Here is a 24,280-nt window from a genome sequence, read left to right as displayed (position 1 = left end):
GGCGCAATCAATTCATTTACACTTTGTTTCGCTAACATTCTACTCGCTGTAGCTACACCCGACACCACGGCTTTTAGCGACAACCTAATTGGCCTTTCATGCTCACTTTGTTGGAAAATATTTTTGAAACGGTATTTTAGTGATAAATGGAAGACTAAAAATAGTCTCACCCAATGCCGGTGTTACCATTAAAAAATACTTTTTCAAGTAGAGTTAATGATTACAACTTGCTCCGTCATTACATTATTTATTTTTTGGTTAGCTCTTGTTTTAGTTACTATCTTGTGCCCCTGCTGATTTCTGGGTCCCTGGTTCGAACACCAGGTCGAGCAAAACATATATTGGGTTTTAATTTCAAGATTTTTTCCATAACAGCTAGGGGTAAGCATTTTAGTTTTTTAGCGGTTAAGAAGTCGGTCTAAGTTATATTCCTATGGTTGATGCTAATCTGTCCCCGATCGTGTCGGATTACCATCCCTCCAAAATAATGAGTGAAAATACTGAATAATGAGTGGAAATAAAGAGATTCACAGCTCTTTGTGCTTTAATATCTGCTAAGCTGTTGGTTAATCAGTCAAAAGTTACCGCCGAAGTATTAATATTGTTTGTTTAAAAAAAGACAAAACGGTTACAAATTTCAACGAATTCAGAAAGACAAAGAATATTTTTGTATTTTGGGTTCCAATAATACTACTTCACTCCTCGCATATGACTGCATACTGGATGTATAGATATGGGCTTATTTTAAAAGCATAATAAATAGATCGTTTGTAATCAACAGGATCTTAGCAAAATTACTCCAAGTTAATTCCGTATTTAACCAAAGACCCTGGGGTACAAATTACCTATTGTATTATGAAATAAATTCGTTTTAATATTTTTTTTCCATTTATAAATGTAATTACGGTAATTGATATTACATCGAATCGTGATTAAATGAAAGTAAATTAAAATTCTGAAGACAGCGACATTGCGATCACGGAACGTATTTATATTTTTATTGATTTTCATTGATTATGGAAATATATAATAAAAACAAAACATATATAAACTAAGTAGACAAAAGCACATATAATAATATATATTTGCCCTACATATTATACATAGAAAAATGTATTATATAACAATATAATAAGACCAGTGTTCTAAACTTGAGACATATTTCTAGTAATAAATCGAAATATTGGTCGCCCAAATCTAATTGATCCTGTGCCAATCAACGCTAATGACACAAAACCAACGATGCAAATAATCGAAATAAACTCTGATAAAACTGTATCCGAAGAGCAATGTCCACACAATCTTGCGAATAATGAACTAGACAATAACGTTATTAATATAAATGCAAGAGATATAAGATATTTGAAACATGAAGATGATATATTTGATAATAATAGTAATGATACAAATGACTATTTTAATCAAACTTTTAATAGCCATTGTGGTTACGACGGAGATAAAAGTATATCAATATTACTATGAGCGAATTCATCAATAAATCGATAATTCAAGAACTAATTTCTTAATAGCAATAATGACGTATTACTGACGTTAACATTTTAAAAATAAACTGATTACTTGAATCTTGTTCGCTGTCATAAGTAACATTGAATAAACAAAGTTTATTCTAATCTTTATTAAATCGTTTGATTAAATAATATTGGGAAACGCATTTACAATCATAATGTAAAATGAGGCGGACGTTTAACTCAAATAACTTATATAGCAGTTTAATAACAAATACATTCGAGCGTAAGTTTTTTTATGCATTTTAAGAATATTAGGGATAATGTGTTCTGTATATCTACGTTGCTATGCCCGATACCTTCCTATTCCCATCTACTAACCAGTCCTTTTACTAGGACTTCAGTAGATGACCCATTAATATATTTAATTTGTGGAGACAGCTAACAAATAGGCCAACTGATGGTGTGTGATCATCGTCGCCCGTGACATTGGCGTTGCTGCTTTACCAATCACGTTCAACACCGTTCCAAACAAAACACAGCAATATAGTGTATATATGATTTTAGGTAAAATAATTGATTGGGTCTTACCCACCCCATGCTCTAAGACTTTGTACAAACCCGTCTGGGTAGATATCCACATATCAAATATTCTGCCGCTAAACAGAAATACATAGTACTGTTCTGTTTTGAAGGTGCACCCTGCTGTTTTGAAGGTGAGCCAGTGTAATTAAAAGGACAAGGGACATAACGTCTTAGTTACCATTGTTAGTGGCGCATTGACGATCTATGGTCAATATTTCTTACAGCGCCTACAGTGTCTATGGGCGATGATAAGCGCTTACCATCAGCTGACCCATTTGTCCGTACGCCTACATTTTATACACAAAAACATGTATTATATAACAATAGAATAAGACCAGTGTTCTATAACTTGAGACTTATTTCTAGTAATAAATCGAAATATTGGTAACCCGAATCTAATTGATCCTGTGCCATTCAACGCTAATGACACAAAACCAACGATGCAAATAATCGAAATAAACTCTGATAAAACTGAATCCGAAGAGCAGTGTCCACGCAATCATGCGAATAATGAACTAGACAATAACGTTATTAATATAAATGCAAGAGATATAAGATATTTGAAACATGAAGATGATATATTTGATAATAATAGTAATGACGAAAATGACTATTTAAATCAAACTTTTGATAGCCATTGTGGTTACGACGGAGATAAAAGTATATATTACAATAAAATTAAATGTTTAACAATTATAAATAATAATGCCAAATCCGATACATCATCAACTGACCGATTAGATGATATTGAAGTAATTGAATTTGAAAATGCACTATGCGACGACATTACGAGGAACTGTAAGAATTCATATAAATTTTTCGAAAGCCGTGATATTTGCAAAGAAGAATACAAATGGATGTATTCTTCAAAAAATATAAAAAAATGTCTAGAAAATTACCATGAATCATCAAGTTTCACGAGCAATTCAACCGATTCTACAATCACTGACGACGATGATCAAACCATAGACAAGAATCGAGTTCCCACGCCCATTATTAATTACATACCTAAACTAAACCTACCGTCGTCACCTTTACCGACCCTAACGGAAGTAGCGGAACCGGATAAACAATCTCTATCCGATACTACTGAAGCTAGTTCAAATTATAGTAACATTTTTCGAAAATCAATGAACAGTTGGTTACAAGACGGATCAGGCGACGATAAATATAATAGAAATAAAACACCTAAATATATACAATCGAAATTAAGTACTTTATCAGAAAGAGAAAGGAGGAGAAGTAAAATAGCTGATTTAATAGACAAGAAATTAGATAATATAGAGCAAAGTGTTTATTGTGAACCAGATGTTACTTTTCATAAGCATTCAGTGAGCGCTACATCAAGCGTCGAAAGCACTGAGAAAGATTTTAGCGCAACATATACAAATACTACAATACCAAAAACCGAAAATGTTATAAACGATGAACCAGATACGATTAATGGTAGAAACTATGATAAACATAAAAAAATACAAAAAGTTCAAATAAAAGTCGATACACCAATAATGCGTACAGAAATTTCAGATCCAGTCGAGACATTAGAAGGAAACTGGATAGATAATGGTGACGATAAAACAATAGCAGTATATGATTATGATTTTAATACAATAGATGGTACCGTTCGTAGTAAAGATGCAAAGGACCTCTCGAATGAAGAAGGCAGCGCTATTCAATCTGTCAATGTTTTTTTAAAAGTAGCTGAACACACTAGGAGACCAGCATGTAAAATACCTTCCTTAGATATTTCTTTTGAAACAGATCTCGATGATGATAAATCATGTTTTAAACGAATTTTTAAATTCATACTTTGCTGTAAATAATAAGGTTATTGTAAATAAAACAAATAAACATTAAGTTGGCGAATTTATTAAATTCAATCACTATTAACTTCCAGTAATTGAAGTAATTAAAATAAACCTGTTGTTAAACAATTAGGTACTTGCAAAAGAGACCACTTCACGACACAAATCATCAAAACCTTCTATTTACACACATTTCCTTATCACAATATTGTTAACGAGCTTTCAAACGCTGCGTACAACGCTGTGAATACATTTAAAAAAAAAACATTTATTTCTTAGGAATGTAAGAATGTCATGCTTTACAATTATTCGTATTCAAAAATTAAACAAATAAATGAAGCAAACAGTATTTCATCGTGTAAAGTGCTCGGTATGAACAGACGTCTAAAGGTGACTGGCCTGTATTTGAACACAATGTAACATGTTGCAATGTGAGCAATAGTGTAGTCAGCACAGCGAGCCGAGCCTCCTCCCACGAGGAGCACAGAGTGTCCTCATTGTCGGTGTCCCGGTGAGTCACAGAAATAGGTCAGTAAAAATCGACGACGTCATCGTTGCGAGCACATCGCACGTATCGCATGAATGTCATTTAATATTTATGTTATCGTCTGACATCTGAGCACTTGGCTCGCACCTAGCATTAACAACGCACTCGCAACTAGCACGGCTATCTACAGTACTCAAAACTAGCACGGCTATCTACCGTACTCAAAACTAGCACGGCTAAACCCCGCACTCGCAAACAACGGCTAATCACTGTGCTCGCAACGAGCACGCACATTATGACTGGCGTCATAAGGTCACGTTCGTTGCAAATGATACATAACGATAAAATTTTAGGTCAGTCGCCCACTTAAAGAGTCAATGTTAAAATTACATGTATTTTGTATATTCAATAGGTAAGCTTAAATATTTATAATTCATCAACAACTATTTTATTATTTTGTCAATTATATTTATGACACCTAATAAGGATATTTAAAAACCGGAAAGAGGCCAACCAGCCCTTTTAAATCGATATTAATTATTACTTTGATAAAAACACATTTCCATTGAAATAAATTATAGGACAGTCATTTTAAAGAGAGCCGAGATGTGTCCAGTCGAACATATAGATCTAAGACGGAGATCGCAGGTACAAATCCAATCCGGCTTTTTAAATCCTATTACTTTTCCTACTTTTTTAATATTTGTAATGTCTTGTATCTGCACTAGGCGCAAATTATTCTGCCAATACATAATATTGGCAGAAGTATTATTGAGAAGATATGAAAAAGACTGATCGGCTCCAATTTTTTAAATATTAATTGTTGATATGAGTAGAACTTTTCAGATGTCACAGAATATGTGATTTTTAATAAGCGAAACTTTTCCAATATTCTTAATTCATATTCAAAAATCGAATAGTCATAATATATAAATACGAGTGCCAAGATCATGCCAAACGAGATTGAATTTAATATATAATAATGCGTCTAATACATATTTACTGGCCGAAGACTAAAAAGTATGAGCTGCACAGTAATTTCACTAGTCTGAACATGCCACAGCTATGAGTGTAAATTCGAAGTCACACCATCCTATACGTTAACAACGCACAACAGCTGAATCGCGAATCGGGTTGTTATTAAGATTTCCATAAACGGCCATCCCCGACGTACGAATGTTATTGTATGAGACAAAACGTTCACAGATACACGTTTCGAAATCACATTAAGGCAGGGTGTAAATGACAGGTTTCCTGACTTGGTTGAATTCAGAATTGGCCAATTAGCCAGGCAATTATTATATATTAGCCTTCCTATTAGGAAGTAACTACTGCCAGTACGTTTACAAACTGCCGATAGATAGACAGCAACTGGCGCATTCCAAAGGGAAATTTGGCGTGAGCTCTCGTTGGAACTTTTTATTATGAAATGAAAACGTAGTCAAGAAACCTAACGCTCGTGCCGTGCCCTAGCGGTTACGGCATATCAGGCTCGCAGCTGTCGTCGGCCGACTCGCCCGGCTCGCGCGGCCCGTCCGGCCCGACCGGTCACGAAGCGGTGGGCAGCGCGAACTCCCGGCGGATGTAGAACAGGATGTAGGGCTTGCACGAGGCCACGGCGCTGGCGTCCGTGGCGCGCACCGTCTGGTCGTTGAAGTGGAACCACTGCTCCTCGTTGATGGCGAACGCCGTGTAGTGGCCCGAGCCGGCGCTGCAACGGACGGGAGCGATCAGCACATCACTAGTGTGTCGGCATGTTGGGGTCTGATGTGATAACTTATAAAAACTAAATAATAATTTTATGAATTATTTTTTCTCTTATATATCAAAATCTTTCGCAAATTATCTATTTAGGTTCAGCTAAGTGTTACAGAATCGCATGAAATATACGCCAAAGCTCCTTGGGAATGCTTCAATATTTAGCATTGGCATTTATGGATGAGTTTAACGAGACGCGGATGCGTTTAACTGGGCGATTAACTCTGCCAGAATCGACATGGCACATTTTCTCTCACAGATCCAGTCACTGTATTACTCCAGTTTATACTGTGATTGTTGAATGTTAGTCTCTAGCGTGTTGTGTGGTGGGGTGGTGTGGTAGAGGGTGGTGTGGTGGAGTACCCGGAGCCGTGGTGCACGATGACGGCGGCGAGGTCGTACAGAAAGCTGCCGCGACCCGAGCGGCGCGTGTCGGGCACGTTGGCGAGCACGAAGCGGGACATGTCCAGCGAGCTCAGAGGGAACGATATGTTTGTGTCTACTTTTGTCCTGAAATTATATTCATTATTGTAAGCAATGCCTTTGCACTTCATATATACACATGCGACATGTGTCAATTGCCTAACTCTCGTAATCCAATAGGACGGCAAATCGTAAACGATCGGAAAGAGTTCAGGCGCAGGACCAACGGCTTTACGTGCTTTCCGAGGCACGGAAGAGTACACATTTCCAATTACCAGATTTCGGGCTGCTACTACAAATTTGTTGGCCCGACCTGGAATTTGAACTCACTCTCGGGATCTGCGGCCTTATATCTTAACCAAGACACCAGCGATGCAGTCAAGAGTCAGATACAAGAGTGAAAAAATACAATTCTACTACTACGGTCTACAATTTTAGGACATAAAGATAGAAGTTTTTATTTAAATTTGAATAAGCTTACCTAAAATAATTATGCCATCGGAATCTCTTGAGATGTAAACATAGAACATTGGGTAATCTCCGTATCCAAAACTGCTTGGTTGATTTCTGTTTACATTTACAACTACTGCAGAAGTAACGCTCTGTATCGGCCAGCTCTTCAACCTAAAACGATAAAATATATTATGCAAAACACATACCGATATGGAGAGACGTGACAAATAATTATTACTCATGTGACTTAACCACTGTATTGTTAATTATGAAGGAATTAAAGTATGAAAGAAAATTTTTGTATTTTTTACATATAGAAAATAAAAACAATAATACCTGAACGAAACTCGCGAGACAGTCAGTGAGTGCCACCGGAGACTCATGTCTACCTGACTCGGGTAACTCCAGAGACAGATCTAGGAATGGGTCAAATTTCTTACTATCTGTACCACAAGCTAGGCAGCGGACCTGAAAATAAAAAGTTAATTGGTATAATCAATTGATTCAATTACAAATATTTATAATACATTTGCATACTTTAGGAATGTTTTTCCAATTCACAGCACAGATGGAGAAACTAATTTTATTATATAATGTTTGTTTTTAGTAAACATTAGCTAGGTCACTCGGTTTCACCTAAGCTCACTGAGTGTGGAAACTCATTGACAAAACAGCAGTAATTAGTATTGTTGTGTTTGGTTTGAAGGGTGAGTGAGCCAGTGTACCTACATACACAAGGGACATGACATTTTAGTTTCCAAACTTGTTGGTGCATTGGCGATGCGATGTACGGGATGTTTAATTTTTCTTACAATGCCAATGTCTGTGGGCGGTGGTGACCACTTACCACTGTGGTAAGGGTGGCCCATTTGGGAGCCCGTCTACCGTACGTCTAGAAAAAAATTGCCAGATAAGTTGTCATTTATGATTACAGTAATGAAGTAAGTTAACGATATCACGCACCTCGCTCTGCAGCGTTCCGCCGAACACGGCCGTGACGATGGAGGCGGCGGGCCGCTCCGTCGGCAGCAGCTGCTGCAGCTCCGTGTGCAGTCTGCAATTTTACACAACTTATTCAACCTTGGAACACAACCCCTTTTCCAATCACAAGAGTACAGACAAACAAAACTTAATTATACATATTCCATGCGATTTGCTAATAGCTCTGCTTGCCTAGTTCGAGTTTTTTTACTTATTCGATAGCGTTGACGTTAACTACGATTTGTATGGTATGAAAACAGCGCCATCTAGTGACAATAATCGGAATGCGAGTATGTAAAAAACCATTAAGCTGTTGTATTATGCACTACAAAAAATGCTTGATTAATCAAGATTAATTAAACATATATATTTATTTATAATAAAACACTAATCTACTAAACTATACGAAGTTCAGTGGAATAGTTCATAATCCTTTCAGTTCAATACATGATAGTATGTATATAAATTTATTAATATTTCATATTCAGTGATGATTGCTGCGGGATGTTGAGATTTTGTTTTGTTGTTTCAAAAATTGTCCACTGATAAAATTAATGAAAAAATAAGTAATAGCTAAACTCACCTATCCAACATATACCGCAAAAATTCGTGCGCGTCCTGTTGCTGGTAGCCGCGAAACCGTGGAACCACCTTCCAGATGACCAGGAACAGGCATTCTGGAGATATGGCGCCCTTCGACCCGCAGCCGCCCGTGTTCAGGTTTATAAGTACCTGTGGTAACAATAATTATTATTTAAATACTGTATTGTATATTAAATACAATTTTCTTACAATATTGTCATCAACCACTGAGCATTTTTTTTTATATAAAATAGGCAGGCAGATGGGCAAATGACCCATCGACGGTTAGTGGCCACCACAGCCTAATGAATCCGTAATTTTTTTTATCATTCCTTACATCACCATAGCATCAAGTCTTGCAAACTAAGATTTTATGATGTTTATGCACTGGTTCACTCACACTTCAAACCGCAACACATCAACACTAGTATTGCTGTGTGGCGGCAGAATATGTATGGCTTTTATGTATGGCATAAAAATTATGTTTTATTTGAACCTGCAATTCTAAGTTAAGTTTGATATATTTCATCTGAACTATTTTGGCGTTCAATGAAGCCATACATTGTTATGGTATATCAAGTTCTCACCTTTCTGAGCTCCTCTGCCATCACAACGTCATGCATCTCTTGACGGGTGTAACTCCTTGAATGGTAAACTTTACGTCCGTTCGATTTCATTTCCAACGACGGCAGCTGACTGAAGTAACAACTAAATTCCTGTATATTATTAAGACTCTGCAGCACCGCATTCATAAAACATGTGTTGCCTAAATTTTTTAAACCTACTATCTTCTTTTCTCTCTGACTTTTTCCATTACAAGGAGATGATTTCTTCTCTTTGCTCCTGGAAGGTTGACTTGTATTCTCTGCAGAGCTACTGTCTTCGGAATGAGATCGTTTCCGTGAACGTGGTCGCAAGCTGCGGACTGGTTCTTCCGGATTCTAAAATGACAGTAAATACAGTTTATTATTTTTAAAATATTGAAATATACCACATTGATGACTGGCTTATAATACGGCCTCTAATCTAAAGTCTAAAAGTTAGCAGTCTTATATTAACAATATTTACTATGTCATTAACGATTTTAAAAAAAAGATGATTTTTTTTCAACATTGTTTAATATATCAAATTTAGTTGAATTTAATTTCACTTGTAAAATTGTATTTTTTTACAAATAATTGAAAAATGTATTGATTTGTTTTTATTTGTATAAATATAAAAAAAAAATTAAACAAAACAATTTAGCTCGTATTGTTATAACATTAGCTAAAGACTATCACAATTTGTAATGCAATAAACTAATTTCGACAATACCTTTGTAGTCTTTGATGTTTTATTATCTGGTATTTCAGAGACACTGGGCTCTGAGCTCGGAACATCACATGAGCTTGTCGGTGTCACTTCAATGCTATTGTCTTCAATGATACTCGGTGACAATCCAATCTTATCGCTTGAATCCAATTCATTAGATATAGGACTGTTGGGATTCTGATTGTCGTTGACATCTTCAATTTGTTCTATGTTGCTATTTGGTTCAGCGTCTCCATTATTCCTAACATGCATAATACTTTGCCTTATTTTGTCTATACTTTGAAGATCTACATCGTTTGATACATAGTCATCACATTTATAACTGCAAAGAGAAATCATGTTATAGTGACGATTATACAAAAGTGGCTAGACGAATTCACGGTAGCGTGCGCAAGCGATCCCGTGGCGCTCCTCATTAAGACGGAAAGAGTACCGCTGGTTTTTTAGTGGATATTCCGATGTTCGGGGCGCAATTAACGCCTTCGACACCGGCGAGCCCTACATACCCCCCACAGTTCCCGTGGAGGAAAGGCATAATGCGTTTTTCCAGTGTTAAAAAAAAATGAAAGTGGCTAGATGTAAGACCACAGACCCGGAGGTCCTGGACTCAATTCCCAGGTTGGGCCAATAAAAAGTTATTGGGTTTTTCTGTCAGAAAATTCTCAGTAGCAGCCTGGAGTCTGGAAGTTGGTAGCTAGGGAATAGAGTACAACAGTGTTTGCGCATCTATAATATCACCTGCGCACGGTGGCTAATCTCTCTTGAGATTAGGAGGACATTATTATTATTATTATACAAAACAAAAAATTAATGAATAAACTTTAAACTTTAGTGTACACAATTTTATTTTACAACAAAGTCTTATTAATTGTAACAAATCCATTAAATAATACAGATAAATAAATTATTTATATACAAAGTCAACACTTACTATCACACTGAAAACTATCAGGAACATATTAGTTTCTATGTAACATCTAATTTAGATATATTATCTGTGTTATTAGGACGCTGAGTATTATATTTTTAATGAGTAATTTTAGTAAGTCAACAATGTATGTGTATTTTTAATATCAATATTCTTTTAATATCTCACCAGTAAACCGAGTATACATCGCAGCTCATACATAGTTGATGGTCAAGTGTTTCTGCATGATGTTTTGCATGTCCGTTGGCATACCGGCCACAGTTGACAACACCACATTGCAAACATAGCCAATTCTGCTCCTTGATCGCACATTCTGTATTCAAAAATATTTTATATGAACACCTCTTCTTTTCGTATATACAATAGCAACGGTATTAATAATTTTAATATTAGTCGATAAAATTACTGTAAGTAAAAATATTCTCGACGATCAAATTTATGATCAAGTCAAACCTAGTTCCTGCAGATCTTATTCTTTAGTAGGTATCTAATATTCGTAAAGTAAACAAATGGAGGATCAGATTTAATTGAACTATATGAAAGCAAATCGCTGATGATGTCAGAGATTAGTTCAACTACGCAAAACTAAATCTATGCCAGCTTTAATGTTAATGTTTTGCTTAGTGAGTCATTATGTTCCGTTGCGAATTAATATTATGGGGTTAGCTGCGTCGACTAGTGAATAGTAACTAAGCAAGTTGCACGAGTTTAAAAAAAAAAATAGTACTGCATAACAAGTTAAATTATGAACCATAAAACTTAGACCTCAAATCGTATAGGTAGGAAACGTATTGTATTAGATAATTTAACGCATCGCAATCACATCTTCACGGTCACCCATGCCGCGCCCCCTCCCGCTCCGCGCCTTATGAACAGCTGATTATTTTAGCTCGCTGTATTGATTTTTCAAACTAACCTCCCGTTATGGATTTGATGTAGCGTATTTTTACAAAAGCTAATTATAACCGGCAAATACAATATTAAATAAATATAAATGCGTATTTTATACCTGAACAATTAAAGTCCTTTGTGATCACAGTCTCCTCACCGAAAAGATCGCTATCCAAGTTAACGTTATCTAATAAATGGGTACATTCCATTATTCATAATAATTAGAATATAAAAATAACACAATAAAATAAGTTCTTTAATTCATAGATATTCAAGTAAGTGCTTCTGCACATAAAATAGGAATCACAAAATGGTACTCCCGAACGCGAACGAGAGCAATTTATCCATTTCACACATTGAGTAGGAGCGAATGAGCAAGAAAACATCAAGCAAACGAAACACCGCAAACAACAATCCCTACGTTCGGATACGCGTACCGGCAAAAATATGTCAGGTTTTGTTTCATCCTAAATATTTGCCTCATTTCTATATTTCGTATTAAATATATGTTTAAATGGAATTTTATGATTCAATTTGTTTTAACTAACTTTCGTGACTTCGCATGCATGATAGGAAGTAGATTTCGATGCCCTGCATAGCCTAGATAGGCCTAAATAAACATATAAGGACTCCTAGTCCATATACATCTGTGGACCATCATTTTCCCTTTTTCTAATATCCGAAAATAAAATTGCGTTATGCCTTATGGTAGAAAAAATATCTACCACAACGCAATGTTATTCATAATTACAATGTTTTGTTTAATACATTAAGAAGGTATGCCATCACCGATTTTAAATAGGAGCAATATTTAATTTCGTTACAAATATAAATGCTCATTTCCCTTATATTATATTTATATATAATTGTCCTGTCTAAGGATCTGTCCGCCCTGGGCTTATATGTTAAATCCGAGCATAAGCTATTTATATTCCTGATTTCTTCAAAATCCATCCAGCCCTTTTCGCGTGATTGAGTAACAACTAACAAACATCCAACTTTCACTTTTATAATAATAGCAGGACTCAATAAATTTACCCCTCCATAAAAAAATATTCCATTAACTACCGTTTTCCCTTTTAGTTTTTTACACGTACTAGGTCAATATTTTTTTTTAAATTATTTATTTATTATTTTATAAAGGCAAAAATCCCGAGGTTGGCGGTTATAATCCTGGGTTGGGACCAAAAAAAATTAAAGCCTTTTTATATCGAAAAATTCTCATTAGAAGCCTAGTGCTTCTAGCCTAGCCTAGCCTACAGTAAGTTTGTATGCTGAGAGCATCAGAAAGCACATAGCCTTTGATTCTGCACCTGAAACTTTACTTATCGGATTTTGGGATTGAAGGAAAGGTACTTCTATGCTTGCGTATTATTATATGTCCTGCAAAGTAGCCTAATATCGTGTAAAAGCCAAAATCAGTCAGGAAGAAATCATAATCAACCTTTAATACATAACAGACCTTAAGTACCCTTTAGTACTAGACCGAGGGACTAAGGGCCCCATAAGTCTGATTTATACATAAAAGTATATTTATTTATTTATATATTTATTTTAAAAAAAGATTCATAATTATAATGAAGATATTGGAAGCTATAATTTTTAAAGTTACTGCCAAGATTTAGTATAAGTTTATGCTTTAATTTGGCATTTAGCATACTGCTATTACTACTAAAATCTTATTGGACCTAATACAAATTACAAGTAAATAAAACAATTCCAGATAAGTTTAAAAATTTATTATTCTTAATTACGTCTGCCACTGTATCCACCCTGAGTTGCAGGCTGGGTTAGTTGGAGACCGTTGATGTTGTTGAAGTCAAGCATTTTCAACATGTCCTTGGTGTCAGGATCCACTTCAATGATGTCATGTTCCAAAGCGGACACTTCGGGAACGTAGTTGTCACGCCTTTCACGTTCCTCCTCTTGTAGTTTGATTGAGATACCTCGAACTTGGGAATGTCTGAGACGTCTCATTAAATGGGTTGCAAACCTAAAAAACAAATTGTTCACTTTATATTCACCGGAACAGCTCCAATACCATACTGACAAAGTACTAAGGAAGGTTTGACTGTTCATGATTAAAGTCATTGTAGTATGACTGATGTATTAATTCAAAATAGCATCTGTGTAATCTAATTGAATTAAGATTGTTTTCTCTTAAATAGATATTTTAGTTATACTATTAAACTCCTATAAAATAATGTTAAATTCTTGTATTGTATTTTAATTCTAAATTAGTTATTTTATTATATTAATTTATCCATATTCAATTCAAATATTATTTTTGACATGTAGTATTATTATATTTATGCCTTATGAATGACCTTCTGTGGATATAATGAATTTCATCATGTTTTAATCATTTGCTAAATAATTATCTAATTAAATATATCATAATTTTAAAATAATTGAAAAACTTTATAAATAAACAATATATGTATATATTATAAATAAATTTTTAATTTACTTTCACTGATCATATTACTTGTCAGTATTTTAATATTCCTTAAATTATATACATATATATAACAAAATAGTAAACAATTATTAAGTTTAACTTGAGCAAAACTATTTCACATAACCTGAAAAGGTAAAATTAATTACTTACCCTGCAATTTTGTTACGAAGAGGCTTGGTGGGAATAATAGCAATTTCCTCACATATTCTCTTGTTTGTATCAAAATCAAGAGTTAATCTTGTGTAGTACTTCTCGATAATGATTTTTGCTGCTTTTTTTACGGTCTTAGTTCTAACACGACCCTGAAATTTAAAGAGTAATAAATGTAAACGTAAATATAAATGCTATTATCTGCAACTCAATATAATATGTACATTTTGTAGGTGAAAAATGAAACAGTACCATGATTATTTAGATAAAAATTGATTTTAGTGTAAAAATAATTCTTACCATTATGAAAACTATGTATCCGCCGTTTGACAGTTAACAGAAAAGGAAAACTTCGCAGTTTACAGATTATAGATTGTTTATTTAGACAGATATAAAATCGATGTTCTTCATTAGAGCAATGTATTCGCTGATTTAAAAAAAAAAAACAGATACAATTGATTTATATTATATTTTCATAACGTATTCAACTTATTATATTTTTGTAATAGCAAAATAACGTTCGATAATATAAAAAGTTTCAATTTGTTTTTTTTTTAATAAAATAAAATAACCGTAGATGCAAAGTAAATAGAACTTCTATTTTTTATGTTTTTTATTTATTTATTTTGAAAAAAATACACATATCTTAAAAAATATATAAGTACGATAGTAACTACAATAGTAATACTGTGTCGTAGCTACTAAAAAAAGATAATATTACAATTAAATAATTTATTTGCTATTAACCAATTATAATTCTATAAAATATATTATTAGAAGTTACATGGCATGATAATTAAGATTATTTATGACAAATCATAATATAATGTAAGACGCTTTACAACAATACTTTCATTAGCTTACCGGTCAATAGAATTTCTTATTATAGGTAATATTATAGGTCTCTTCGTAACATTTTACATTTACAAATAAAAACTTTCGGTTTCTAAATTTACCTAAATTTCTAATGAATACAGCTATTTGGGCCCATTCAAAAATATTTTATTGTCTATGAAAAAAATCGAACGTCCGAAACCCGAGTAACTCGAGTTAGTGGCGCTGTCATCAATTTGTGGTTCTTTTACTAATTTTATACTGGTGTGGATTTGTGGAAGAATCCGTTTTCCGACGCGGTTGTGCAAATTTGCCGCGCGATAGTTGTTCGATCAATAATCCATTATTTTAGGATATTACCTTGTTTGAATATTTACCTTGCCTGTTATTACATATTTTCTTCTTTTTAACACATATATTAATTTTTCAAGATGTTTTGGGGTAAGTAACCGGTAACCATATACCACCACGTGTTTGTTAATTTAAACAACTGATATTACCAAAAAGTTTTAAATATAACGTTAAACAGATATTTAAGATGAACAATACCAATTTGTAAAATATTCTTAGGTGGAATTCGTTATATACTCATACTATTACCTCGCAACGTGTGTGACTTAAAATGCCGTCAACACATGTTGAATGTATTTCATATATCATACTGAACTTTAATTGCTTTAACAATAACTTTAAATCACAATTAATTTGTCGAAATAAGAAATTTATTATGTTTAGGATTAATAATGGAACCAAACAAGCGGTACTCCCAAATTGTGGAGAAGCCGTTCCATATATCGCAAGCGGCTATGGACATTTCCACCGGCGACAACGATCCATGCCAGGTGATGATTGTGGTGGATGGCAAAAACTTCCTCGTGTGCACATTACAGAAGGGCAAGACCATTCAAGTCCCACTCGACCTGTATTTTAAGAGTGGAGATGCTGTTTCATTCTTGACAAATGGTAATATATATATTTATATTGTTTTACAATCATATAAGTTTTAACGATAACTTTATACATATTTTTAGTAGAATTATCATATTAAAATAAAATTAAGCTAATAACCTTAATTTTTAAATGTGTTTCCAAATCTTAGGCAAATGCAATGTTCACTTGACGGGTTACCTGGATCCTGAGTTTGAGGAGGAAGCTACAGAGGATGAAGAGGAAGAGGAAGATGAAGAAGTACCAGCTCCCGCCAGAAACAAGCGCAAACTGGAGAACAGCAATGAAGGAGCTACTAGCAAGAAAGCAAAAAAGGTATGATTTTATTGGTCTAAATACAAATACTGGCTTACTTAAGCATAAGTACTAATACAATACAAGCTGGTGACCTTTGAATTCAAAATTTGGTATTGCTTTAAATAATTTTAAAAAAGCTGATGGCCCAGTGGTAAGTACACATGAATCTTAACCGATGATCATGGGTTCAAACCCGGGCAAGCACTACTGAATATTCATGTGCTTAATTTGTGATTATAATTCATCTCGTGCTTGACGGTGAAGGAAAACATTGTGAGGAAACCTGGATGTATCTAATTTCACTGAAATTCTGCCAAATCGCATTGGAGCAATGTGGTGGAATAAGCTCTAAACCTTCCCCTCAAAAAGGGAGAGTAGAGCCTTAGGAGAACTTAGCCCAGCAGTGGGACATTTACAGGCTGTTACTAAATGTCAGTGAAGTATTTTAAATGCAATGAACCATGCTTTTTTCGAAACAATGTATTGATATATTTTTAAATATTAGATTTTATTTCCAATTTCCTTAATAAGTCAGAATCTTTATTTAATATACAGCTTTTAACTAATGTATACTTGTTCCTGGTATTAATGGTAGAAACCTTTGGGTAAATAGTAAGCATCCTAGTAGCATACTCATTATATTAATTTAGACGCAGTTAATTATAAAATATACATATTTTTTTTTATTTTCCACTAATTTATATTTACCCTATTTACTTATCTTTATACTATGTCTACTAAAATAGTAATTTATATAACAGCATGAGAAAAAGGCTGCTGCTGCTGCTGCCGACAGCTCTGACGAGGAGGGTGAAGATCAATTACAAAAGTTCCTCGATGGGGAGGACATTGATACTGATGACAATGATGAGTCATTCAAAGTTAATACATCTGCTGAAGCAACAGAAAGGTAGAATAAATTTCATACCAATTTTTAAAAATGTGTAACAGTTGTGTACGTAACAGAAAACTATTTTCTTATTTACTTTGCTGGTGACTGACAAAGTAACTATTCATCTGATAGTTTCTAGATGTTAATTGTTAGTTCCTTTTCTAAAAGTTCTGGCATACAGATGATCTCAAACATCTCACGTTATTTATGATTATATGACATATATTTTGAGATTGAGATTGATTACCTTGAGAATACCTTGAGATTTCAAGAGTGTTTGCTGTATACCAAATTTTAAAATTCAAGAAACATAAATTAATCAAATAAAAATACATATTTGCATTCTTAAGTCTCTAAAACTTTAAAGTTTTGGTTTAAACCAACAACCCAACTGACTTAACATTAAACACGATCTATAGTTGTTCTATTATGTTCTTATGTGATTATTTTTATAGTACTATCTTAACTAAGTTCCCGTTGTGTATTGGACAAAATAATTGCTTTGTTTAAAATATAAGGTTAAACAACATTTAACTCATGTTCATCATTAGAGACCGTTTTTCTGTCTTTCTGGATATAAATGAAATTCCATGTCGGAAAACCGATGTCGTGTCTGACAGAGAATTGTTAGCTGCAGATTTCTGGCAATAAAATACCCAGCAAATACACTTTATGTGGCGCAAAAGTAGCTATTCTTAGAACCAACGAAAATAAAGGTTTTCTATATTGTGGTGAGCTTGAACTTCGGTGTAAGCTATGCTGAAATTCAAGGTTAGATAAGGTACTTCCATGCAGCTGCATTAACTTTAGTAACTGCATGCACATAGTCTTGGTAATACCATATTTTAGGAAACAGTGAGAACTTATTCAAGGTCTTAATATTTTGGTACATATAATAATGGTAAGTATTATAATTTATATCAATTACAAGTGTCTTATATATGACAATTGTTCTAACGTTGGTTTAACTTACATTTTAAATAGCCTTGATTCAAATGTGGTGATTACTGCTTGTGTCTTGTTATATGAAATGTATTATGTCAAATAGGTAATCTAAAAGTATGAAGTATGAATAAGTAAATTTCATTACAATAATTTGTCCTGGTCACCGATTTCGGTCATGGTAGCCAATATCAAGAAAGATTAGCCAACTGTGCTGAATATATTATAGTGTGTGCTCACAGGTGCTTTCTGTTCCTTCAATCATATAATGTGATGAGACAGTACCCAAACCAGAAAGAGTTCTGAAAATCTTTGACAGAAAGACCCAATAACTTTTTATTGGCCCAACCTGGGGTTCAAATTCAAGACTTTGGGATCTGCAGTCTTATCTAGCCACTAGACCAACGATGCAGTGAAATATCATTAACAAATTAAATTTATAAAATATCTCTGAAACAGACGACTATAAATATCTATAGTGTGGCCAATAGAAGCCTTCTGTAGGTTTGCTTTGATAATTGCTCAGTAAGTTCCTGAGAAAGGAACAAACCAAAATTAGAGTGACAATATCTCAATTTCTATTTCATATTTCTATGTGTTTTCACTTCATAGCTTCACCCATTTTGTCTTTTGTTTACAATTTCATGTGCTTATTATAATGATTTTCTATATTCAAATGTTTTGATGAATAACAGTGATGACGAGTCTGATGAGGATGAAGATGAGGAGGAAGATGACGATGACAATGACAACGACAATGGAGATAACTCTTCAGAGAAAGCAGACACAACTTTGGATACCAGCAAGGATGACAGCACTGTAGACATGTCCAAGCTATCCAAGTCACAAAAACGTCGCCTGAAGAAGAAACTACAGAAGCAGAAGGAACCTCAAGTAAATGGAGTTGAGAAAGCTAAGAAGAAGGTATGTTTTCTGCATTTTTTATAAATGATTTTTAATATGTTTTATATTATATAAATATATACAAGTGTAGTTTTTTACCCTGCAGCTGTGATGTGGCTTCTGGCAGAGTAGAATAGATTTAAAATAACTTTGTTTATATGCCATATCTTCTTCTTCGAGTGCCACTCCGACTAGCGAAGGTTGGCAGTCAGCTTTAAGTACTCCTTCTTGTTCTTCGCGAGGCGAAAAAGTTCGGCAGCACTCGCGATTCCCGTCCATTCACGGATGTTGCACAGCCAAGACTTTTTTCTGCGCCCAACAGCTCTCCTTCCGGCAACTTTTCCCATCATAATCAGTTGCAAAAGTTCATATCTTTCATGCCTAAGCACGTGTCCGAGATATGCAACTTTTCTCTTCTTGACAGTCTCCAAAAGTTGCCGTTTTTGGTTGACGCGTCGCAGAACTTCCACGTTCGAGACCTTTTAAGTCAACTAATGGCCAACATACGTCTATAAGCCCACATCTCGAAAGCTTCTATACGTTATTTGAGGTCTTCTTTAATTGTCCACGCCTCGCATCCGTAAAGAAGTATAGGCCAGATGTAACAATGTTGGAGTCGTATGCGCACAGGGATCTTAAGTCTGCGATTGCAGAGTACTTTTTTCAACGTGCAGAAGGCACTTCGAGCTATTTCTATGCGAGTCTTTACCTCCTGTTCACAGCTCCAGGTGTCGTTAGCCTATGTCGTTAGATATTTGTACTTGCGCACCCTCGCAATTTTTTGGCCTGCTACAATGATAGCAATGTCATCGAAGCTATTTTTAGATAACACCATGATCTTCGTTTTTGATTGGTTCATCCTCAGACCAGCGTTTTCACTGCACTCATTAACACGGCTCATAATTAATTGCAGCTCTTCAGGAGATGATGCTATTAGGACTGTATCGTCAGCGTATCTGATGTTGTTAATATACCGGCCATTTATTTTGACTCCACATTCTTGGCCTTCAATTGCTTCTGCTATTATTTGTTCTGAGTACAAATTAAATGGCGTGGGTGATAATATACAGTCCTGTCGGACTCCTCTCTTTATTTCTACCTCATCAGTCTCCTCATTGTCAACTCGTACAGTAGCCTTCTGGTTCCAATACAGATTCTGGATAATGCGTACATCTTTGTCATCGAAGCCGATATCATGTAATATTGCAATGAGACGGTCATGCAGTACTCTGTCAAAGGCTTTTTCGTAATCGATGAAACAAAGGAAAACGTCTTGTTGCATGTCTCTGCATTTTTGTACGAGAACCTGCATTACAAAAAGGGCCTCTCTCGTGCCCACTCCTATTCGAAAACCAAACTGACTATCTGAGAGATGTTTTTTTAAGAGCGTTTGTGACTTCATTTTTCAGGATAGGATATCCCTCATTTGGATCACAATTTACCGCTATGCTTCGAAAATCGTCGGCAAACATTGATGAAATGTATTGTTCCCATAGGTGTTTTTTTCCTGATATATCTAATATGGGAATATTATTTTCATCCGTAAGTTGGTGAGTGGTCTTTTTGTGTCCTACCAAAGATTTTATTTCCTTATGCAGGTTAAATGCATCATGTTTAGCATAAAGGTCCTCCACAAAATCACACTTGCACTGATACCAAGCATCTCTAGCATAACGAACTTCACGCCAAATTTTCTTATCAATCTCAGTATACTTGCTTTTGTCGGAATTCTTGTAGATTCTCCTTTCTTCGATAAGATCATATATTTTTTTCTGTCATCCAATTCTGCTTAGGAATCCAATCTCTTTTCAAGTGTGTCTTATTGATGTTTAATATTTTGTTCTTCATTGAACACCACTCTTCCTCCACCGTACGCATTATCCCAGGTTTCTCATCTGCTGCCCACTCGTTTATTTCTTTCGCCACTTTATCTTGGATGTTAAGTTCTTTAAGTTTCCTCACGTCTATTGCGTGGTACTGTATTCTCTTCTTTAGTTGTTTGAGTCTACATGATATTGTCGCTACAACTGGATTATGGTCAGATCTTATATCAGCCCCAGGATAGGTCTTAGCACTTTTGACACAATCACGAAAGCGATTATTGATCAGGATGTAATCTATCTGATTTCTTATAATTTGCTGAGGGGTATGCTTAGGTGACGTCCATGTATACAACCTCCTTGGTGGTAATTGAAAATAAGTATTTATGATAGCAAAAAATCACTCTCTTGGCAGAATTGTACAAGGGCATCTCCGCTCTCATTCCTTTCCCCAAGTCCGAACTTCCCGGCACTTCTCCTTTCCCTACTTTAGCATTAAAATCGCCAATCATTAGGTTTATTTCGTGATTTTTTGTCATTTGGCAGATCTTCTATTTCTTTATAAAAGTTTCGAACTTCTTGATCTGACCCATCTGTAGTGGGAGCATACACTTGAAGAATGTTGATATTTCTTGGCTTGGCTTCTATTTGAAGTAACATGGTTCGGTTTGATTTTGGTACTAAGTTAACATGTGTATTAATGTATTTTGTGTTTATGATTACTCCCACTCCATACTTGTTGGAGCTATCCTTGGAACCAGAGTAATACATGGTGTAATTATTATCTATTTGGTGTTTACCTTTGTCTATCCATCTAATCTCACTTAGTCCCATAATGTTAATCTTCATTTGTTGCACTTCTTTGCAGACATTGTAGACTTTTTCAGGACTCTTCAAACTTCTGATGTTCCACGTTCCTATCTTCATTTGTTGTTTTTTCCACCTGGAGATTCTTAGCACTCCTGTCCCATCTAAGGGACGCCAGGAACTCGGGGCCATTTCTTTCTTAGACTTTTCCATAAAGCTAATAATAACTAGGGAATAATAGTGCAGTGGTTTCCCCTTGCCTTCTGCACCAGACATTTTAGAGGTTACTTGTACCTCAAGGCCGCCGTTTCCCTTTTTCCAATCATGGTGCGTATGGTTACACCGCCATTGATCGGTCGCCAGGGCCTCGTCTGTTATCTAGCAGGGAGCACCATGTGCAGGTGAGGTTGGCAATTGGGTCGGATTAGATGGTAGTTCTGTTCCCCCTTACCCCCCTATATGCCATATATGTATACATATTTAGGTGCCATTCTGCTAACCCATTGGTTGTCAGTTTTTCTTTAACTTAATCTTTTATTATGTAAGCCTGCTGAGAAGCCGCAGAAGGCTGAGAAGAAGAAACCAGAAGCGAAAAAGGATGCTCAAGAGGGTGACAAAAAAGAAAAGAAGTCACTCAGTGGTGGAGTTTTTATTGAAGACTTGAAAGTAGGCAATGGAGCAGTGGCAAAACCTGGCAAGGTTGTCATGGTAAGATAAATTGTACTCAAGTATACCGGCTTCAATTAGTTATAAAAAATAATCTTAAAAAATAATATTAGTAAAGCCTATTTCTGTTACTGAATATATGTCTGACAAAAATGCATGGATTTGAATGATTGCTGGATCTCATGCAGGAACTAAGTGTATGTAATTAGTACAAATTTGTATTTTTATAAAAAAAGAGTAACTACAGAGTTTCTTGCCAGTTCTTCTCGGTAGAATCCACAATTAGAATGGGCAGTAGTGCTTGATGATTCATAAATACTTGTAAAAGAAAATAATTTTCAATTTAATAATTAATCTTCCTTTTAAAATAGGCAGAATTGGTTTGTTCAGCTAATATACTGCAAATGTTCTCACAGGTTTATTACGAGGGTCGTCTGAAGCAAAACAACAAGATGTTCGACAACTGCCAGAAGGGACCTGGCTTCAAGTTTAAACTTGGGGCTAAGGAAGTGATTTCTGGATGGGACGTTGGGGTAGCTGGCATGAAAGTTGGAGGAAAAAGGAAGATTGTGTGTCCACCAGCAATGGCGTAAGTATTATGAACTTTGTCATATCTTTGCAATTTCAAATAAGTATTTACACCAGTCACCATATATCAGTACGGCCTTAACAAAACATTTTTTATAACATTCAGAAGAGACATATAGAATTTTGGTTATCATTGAAAAGTGTTGCAGTAGGAGTCACACTAATCAGTGGTAAAAAATATTAAAGCTTAATAGTTTTTTATGTTATTGTATTAATTAAAATTATTTTTCCAGGTATGGTGCTAAGGGATCACCTCCAGTTATTCCTCCAAACTCAAGCTTAGTGTTTGAAGTAGAGTTGAAGAATGTTAAATAAGTGCTAGTTAATATCATAGTGTATGGACATATTGATTGTTTCAGTTATATTGATTGTCACTGATTGAATGCCATTTATCAAGTAAAAAGCTTTCAGCATTTTACTATCATATTAATATGGGGCATTATCAAAAAGAAAGAATTATTTTTATAATTGACATTTCTAAATTACCACTTCACATTATTTTTGCAGATGCTCCATATTAGTTATTTACTATGTAAGTTGATAATTATAGACACTAAGAATTAACAGGTTATTTAGATTTTAAGAATAAAAAATCTTTAAAGAGAAAATTGATGAAATCTGTTTGAATGCCAATTTTTAATATACTTGATCAACAACATAGGTCTTAACAATTTTAAACTTTATATCTTCAATAAACTTATATTCCATAAATATATACTTAAGTATTATGCATAGTTCCATTATAATAATAATTTCAGCGTTCACAATTTCAAGTAAGTCTAAGAATAATCTTTTGAGTGGATTGAGCAGTTGATAATGTGAAATGGATATTTAGTGCAAATATGTCTTAAATACAATAATCATGTAACATGAGCTACTTTAGTTTTATGAATTTCACATATTAATTAATACCTGCTTTGAAGTATTCTTATTTGAAAGATGCCAGTCCTGTTTAGATGTCCCTTCAAAGCCCAGGGCAGCCTTTTTTTTATAATTTGTAATAATAATGTGCTTACTTTATTTTAAGGCCTGGTAGTCCCTGGACCAAAATATGATTTGTATTAATTTAAGAAGTTTTATTTCATACTATGACAGCTACGAAATTCTGACCCTGTTTAAACATTTGATATTTAAATTTTCAATACCCTTGGTTATGTAAAGTATAGTAAATATTCCATTAAATGTTGTTTTATTTCAACTAACCTGCTTTTTCAAAGAGAATGCTTAATATCACAATACATAAATTTAACTCAAAGATGACCTCTATAATAATAATTTGTTACGAGCACTTGAATTTTTTCA

General features: G+C 34.5%; 4 protein-coding genes across 6 annotated transcripts in view; 2 read left to right on the top strand and 2 right to left on the bottom strand.

Moving 5' to 3' along the window:
• The window catches only part of LOC126773400 (WD repeat-containing protein 61-like), a 146,834-nt gene that overhangs the window by 92,155 nt on the left and 30,399 nt on the right, over positions 1 to 24,280 (top strand). The gene's annotated exons all lie outside the window — the stretch shown is intronic.
• LOC126773350 (ubiquitin carboxyl-terminal hydrolase 3-like) lies at positions 3,905 to 12,028 on the bottom strand. Of its 3 annotated transcripts, none has more exons than XM_050494241.1 (10): positions 11,789 to 12,028; positions 10,948 to 11,092; positions 9,855 to 10,173; positions 9,128 to 9,481; positions 8,542 to 8,690; positions 7,941 to 8,031; positions 7,314 to 7,445; positions 7,006 to 7,148; positions 6,465 to 6,611; positions 3,905 to 6,054 (listed from the first exon to the last, which is right to left on the bottom strand). In XM_050494241.1, exons 1-10 carry the CDS (start codon positions 11,877 to 11,879, stop codon positions 5,892 to 5,894), a joined length of 1,734 nt encoding a protein of 577 aa, XP_050350198.1. In that variant the 5' UTR covers positions 11,880 to 12,028; the 3' UTR covers positions 3,905 to 5,891. The 3 variants fall into 3 exon arrangements, with proteins under 3 accessions (XP_050350198.1, XP_050350200.1, XP_050350199.1); XM_050494243.1 differs by lacking the exon at positions 11,789 to 12,028 and adding an exon at positions 11,545 to 11,588; XM_050494242.1 differs by lacking the exon at positions 11,789 to 12,028 and adding an exon at positions 11,233 to 11,484.
• LOC126773446 (40S ribosomal protein S17) lies at positions 13,395 to 14,691 on the bottom strand. The gene is made up of 3 exons (XM_050494403.1): positions 14,582 to 14,691; positions 14,282 to 14,433; positions 13,395 to 13,663 (listed from the first exon to the last, which is right to left on the bottom strand). Exons 1-3 carry the CDS (start codon positions 14,582 to 14,584, stop codon positions 13,417 to 13,419), a joined length of 402 nt encoding a protein of 133 aa, XP_050350360.1. The 5' UTR covers positions 14,585 to 14,691; the 3' UTR covers positions 13,395 to 13,416.
• Positions 15,356 to 24,160, top strand: LOC126773381 (46 kDa FK506-binding nuclear protein). The gene is made up of 8 exons (XM_050494314.1): positions 15,356 to 15,556; positions 15,851 to 16,078; positions 16,215 to 16,378; positions 17,122 to 17,270; positions 18,890 to 19,118; positions 22,271 to 22,432; positions 22,807 to 22,979; positions 23,212 to 24,160. Exons 1-8 carry the CDS (start codon positions 15,547 to 15,549, stop codon positions 23,291 to 23,293), a joined length of 1,197 nt encoding a protein of 398 aa, XP_050350271.1. The 5' UTR covers positions 15,356 to 15,546; the 3' UTR covers positions 23,294 to 24,160.

Source organism: Nymphalis io, chromosome 14 (assembly GCF_905147045.1).
Source record: "Nymphalis io chromosome 14, ilAglIoxx1.1, whole genome shotgun sequence".
Taxonomy (NCBI): Eukaryota; Metazoa; Arthropoda; class Insecta; order Lepidoptera; family Nymphalidae; genus Nymphalis; species Nymphalis io.
The sequence above is the reverse complement of the archived record's forward strand: the minus strand, read 5'-3'. Positions and strand labels throughout refer to the sequence as shown.